General features: G+C 43.6%; 1 protein-coding gene across 1 annotated transcript; it reads right to left on the bottom strand.

Moving 5' to 3' along the window:
- Positions 1-596: 596 nt before the first annotated feature.
- On the bottom strand, positions 597-2393 carry LOC138674527 (general transcription factor II-I repeat domain-containing protein 2B-like). Its single transcript, XM_069762352.1, has one exon. The coding sequence runs from the start codon at positions 2391-2393 to the stop codon at positions 597-599; it is 1797 nt and encodes a 598-aa protein (XP_069618453.1).
- Between the last annotated feature and the right edge of the window lie 2525 nt (positions 2394-4918).

Below are 4918 nucleotides of genomic sequence, written 5' to 3'. Positions count from 1 at the left end.
ATGTCCATAATGTTATGATTTGGGAGACAAAAATGTATTTGGGGCAGTAATTTACATCAGTATTTGTAAGCTAAAAACCAGAGGGGAACAGAGAGAAATAATAACTGGATCACTGTCACCTCTCCTGGCACCTGTGGCATCTGATAACACATACTGATTTAAAATATCTCCATGTAACCTGCCCTAAATCCTCACTGACTGATCTGACAGTTTGAGCTGCAGCAGGGGTGGGCAATTAATTTTGCCTTGGGGCCGCATGAGAAATTTGGATGGTTTTAGAGGGCCGGACTAATATAATTAACTAATTTTTACCCAATACTGTAGTATACATATGCTATATTTTCATGAACAAACAGTATGTTAAACAATGCAGAGATTTACAATACAAAGAAAATACGGAAGACATACTTACATCATTATTTAATGATGAGATGATGAACTGCACTGCAACGAGCTTGTGTTAACTGTAGAAAACTGTAGAAAACTTGCTGTTGTTACAACAGTGTTGTAGATCAAGATATGTTAGTTTTTTTAACCGGCATCCCTTTAACTTGGTAAATAACAGTACATTAACCATTTCAATAACATGAGAATCTTCAATGAGAGTAATCTAGCCTGTTTTGGGCCCGAACAAGTTCACTGAAGTTAGGTTCAATATCTGAGGTGGATATGCGAAGAACAGCACACAAGTGATCATCACTGAGAGAGGATCTGTATCTGGATTTGTTGAACTTCAGTGAGAATGTTTGTTCACATACGTAGGTAGCTCCAAAGAGAACTAACATCCTCTGAGCATGCCTCCTTATGTGTGGAAAGTTTTCCTCTTTGAGAGAAGAATAAAACTCCAGCAGTGATACGGATTTAAAAAGCTCTTTCAGTAGATTGTCAGACTGCAGATCAATGAGTTCTAACTGGATATCACTGGGGGCATTATCCACACAGCATGTAAAAGGAGAAGAAACCATGTGCATTTCACTCTCCACTGCTTTAAAGTCTTCAAATCTTCTGGAAAATTCATCATGTAAAGCCGCAAACATGGATGAATACTTGTCGAGGTGATCAGCTGATGGTGTGACTTCTTTCAGTGTTGGCATGTGAGTGAGAATATTGATCTTCAATTGGCTAGAAAGAAACTTCAATTTTCTCATGAAAGCTGTCACCAAGGAGAACATTTCATGTGCAAAGAGGCCTTTGCCTTGCAGCTTGGTATTCAGCTCATTCATTAGTGTAGTCACATCAATGGCAAAGGCCAGATCTGCTATCCAGTGCTTATCTGAGAATTCAGGGATGTCTTTGCCTTTCATTTGACAAAATGTCTGAATCTCAGCTCTCAGGTCCCATACTCTTTTGAGCACCTTCCCAAGGCTGAGCCACCTCACAGCTGTGTGGTAGCCTATGTCACTATGTTCACTTTCTTGTTCCTCCAACAGTGAAACAAATTGTCTGTGATTCAGTGCTCTTGCCCTGATGAAATTAACTGTCTTAGTTACAACATCAACAACATGGCTGATTTGTAGCACCGACTTGCACAGCACTTCTTGATGTATAATGCAATGCAAAAATATCAATTTCTGTTCTGGGTTTATTTCATTCACTTTATCTTGCATCCGCTTCAAAAGTCCAACATTTTTCCCTGTCTTATTTGGACATCCATCGGTTATAACACTTACTAATGTGTTCCATTTTAAGCCCAGTTTGTCCACGGATGCATTTACTTCGGTGAACAAATCACTCCTTTTCGTGGTACCTTTCAATGATCGCAAAGCTACCAGCTCTTCAGTCATCTCAAAGTTATTTGTTATTCCGCGTACAAAGATAAGTAACTGGGCAGTATCACGGACATCACAGCTCTCGTCCAGAGCCAGGGAAAAAAAAATAAAATGATCAACTTTGTTTTTAAGCTGCAACTCCAAATTCCCCGCATTGTCTTCTACCCGTCTTGTTACGGTTCGCCTGGAGAGGGACACATGTGAAAATGCTTCTTTTTTCTCAGGACAAATTATTGCTACAGAGTCCACCAAACATTCTTTCACAAACTCCCCATCAGAGAATGGCTTACTGTTTCTAGCAATTTTGTGGGATATTACAAAGCTTGTCCTGATGGCTGCATCCCTGGATGCGTGGAGCTTTGTAAAAAATCTTTTCTGCGTTTGCAGTTTTGATAGCAAATCTTCAGATGCCCGTGCCCGCTCTGCCTCTGTCAAGTTCTTGTATTTCTGTGCATGTTTTGTTTCGTAATGGCGATTTAAATTATAATCTTTAAACACAGCTATTTGCTCTCCACAAACTAAGCACACAGCTTTGCCTTTGGTTTCAGTAAATAAATATTTAGAAGTCCATTCCTTGTTAAAAACTCTGCATTCTCCATCAATCTTTCTTTTTTTAGCAGACATATGTAAGGGCTAATTCTTCTGATGGGAGTCACGATTCTCTGCAGAAGGAGAAAATGCAGTTTTATACAATAAATATTGCAAGGTTTCTTTTCTTCATGAGTACTATTAATTTATGGCGGGCGGGTTACATGATACATATGATGGGCATTCATTTTGGTGCCCCCATAATGTCCAGATCTCATTTGTGCCCCCATAATGTCCAGATTTCATTCATTAGTGCCCCCATAATGTCCAGATTTCATTCATTAGTGCCCCCATAATGTCCAGATTTCATTAGTGCCCCCATAATGTCCAGATTTCATTTGTGCCCCCATAATATCCAGATTTCATTAATTAGTGGCCCCATAATGTCCAGATTTCATTTGTGCCCCCATAATATCCAGATTTCATTAATTAGTGGCCCCATAATGTCCAGATTTCATTAGTGCCCCCATAATGTCCAGATTTCATTCATTAGTGCTCCCATAATGTCCAGATTTCATTAGTGCCCCCATAATGTCCAGATTTCATTTGTGCCCCCATAATGTCCAGATTTCATTCATTAGTGCCCCCATAATGTCCAGATTTCATTAGTGCCCCCATAATGTCCAGATTTCATTAGTGCAGATAATAACCCAGTGCACAAGTACTGAGGAGCAGATAATAACCCAGTGCACAAGTACTGAGGAGCAGATAATAACCCAGTGCACAAGTACTGAGGAGCAGATAATAACCCAGAGCACAAGTACTGAGCAGATAATAACCCAGTGCACAAGTACAGAGGAGCAGATAATAACCCAGAGCACAAGTACTGAGGAGCAGATAATAACCCAGTGCACAAGTACTGAGGAGCAGATAATAACCCAGTGCACAAGTACTGAGGAGCAGATAATAACCCAGTGCACAAGTACTGAGGAGCAGATAACCCAGAGCACAAGTACAGAGGAGCAGATAATAACCCAGAGCACAAGTACAGAGGAGCAGATAACCCAGAGCACAAGTACTGAGGAGCAGATAATAACCCAGAGCACAAGTACTGAGGAGCAGATAATAACCCAGTGCACAAGTACAGAGGAGCAGATAATAACCCAGTGCACAAGTACTGAGGAGCAGATAATAACCCAGAGCACAAGTACTGAGGAGCAGATAATAACCCAGAGCACAAGTACAGAGGAGCAGATAACCCAGAGCACAAGTACTGAGGAGCAGATAATAACCCAGAGCACAAGTACTGAGGAGCAGATAATAACCCAGTGCACAAGTACTGAGGAGCAGATAATAACCCAGAGCACAAGTACTGAGCAGATAATAACCCAGAGCACAAGTACAGAGGTGCAGATAATAACCCAGTGCACAAGTACAGAGGTGCAGATAATAACTCAGTGCACAAGTACTGAGGAGCAGATAATAACCCAGTGCACAAGTACTGAGCAGATAATAACCCAGTGCACAAGTACAGAGGTGCAGATAATAACCCAGTGCACAAGTACTGAGCAGATAATAACCCAGTGCACAAGTACAGAGGTGCAGATAATAACCCAGTGCACAAGTACTGAGGAGCAGATAATAACCCAGTGCACAAGTACTGAGGAGCAGATAATAACCCAGAGCACAAGTACTGAGCAGATAATAACCCAGTGCACAAGTACTGAGGAGCAGATAATAACCCAGTGCACAAGTACTGAGGAGCAGATAATAACCCAGAGCACAAGTACTGAGGAGCAGATAATAACCCAGAGCACAAGTACTGAGCAGATAATAACCCAGTGCACAAGTACAGAGGAGCAGATAATAACCCAGTGCACAAGTACTGAGGAGCAGATAATAACTCAGTGCACAAGTACTGAGGAGCAGATAACCCAGAGCACAAGTACTGAGGAGCAGATAATAACCCAGAGCACAAGTAGTGAGGAGCAGATAATAACCCAGAGCACAAGTACTGAGGAGCAGATAACCCAGAGCACAAGTACTGAGGAGCAGATAATAACCCAGAGCACAAGTACTGAGGAGCAGATAATAACCCAGAGCACAAGTACTGAGGAGCAGATAACCCAGAGCACAAGTACAGAGGAGCAGATAACCCAGAGCCCAAGTACAGCGGAGCAGATGACCCAGTGCGCAAGTACTGAGGAGCAGATAACCCAGAGCCCTTACCACCGACCACCGGCACCGTCCGACTCCACAAGTGACCTTAGTACAGCGCTGCAGTGCCACACAGAACACCGGCGTCCAGCGCAACGGAGCAGAGCAGCAGCATGTGTCACGCTGAGGGACGTCACCTGCTGCTGGCGCTTCCCTGATGCGGAAGTGCCAGCGGCGGTCAGCGCCTCTCAGCGGACAGGAGTTTGAATGCAGGGCGCACAGGCGCAGGCGTGGCTGAAGGGAAGGGGAGCCGAGCGGTGCCTGGGGCGGCGGGCCGTTTACAACCGTCAGGCGGGCCGGATGCGGCCAGCGGGCCGCATCTTGCCCAGGTCTGCTATAGACAGTGAGGTGCTTATCAAAGAAGAGGGCGAAGTTGGTCCAGGGCTCACAAGACCAGCTAGTCA

This window comes from Ranitomeya imitator, chromosome 4 (genome assembly GCF_032444005.1).
Source record: "Ranitomeya imitator isolate aRanImi1 chromosome 4, aRanImi1.pri, whole genome shotgun sequence".
NCBI classification, from domain to species: Eukaryota; Metazoa; Chordata; class Amphibia; order Anura; family Dendrobatidae; genus Ranitomeya; species Ranitomeya imitator.
The sequence above is the reverse complement of the archived record's forward strand: the minus strand, read 5'-3'. Positions and strand labels throughout refer to the sequence as shown.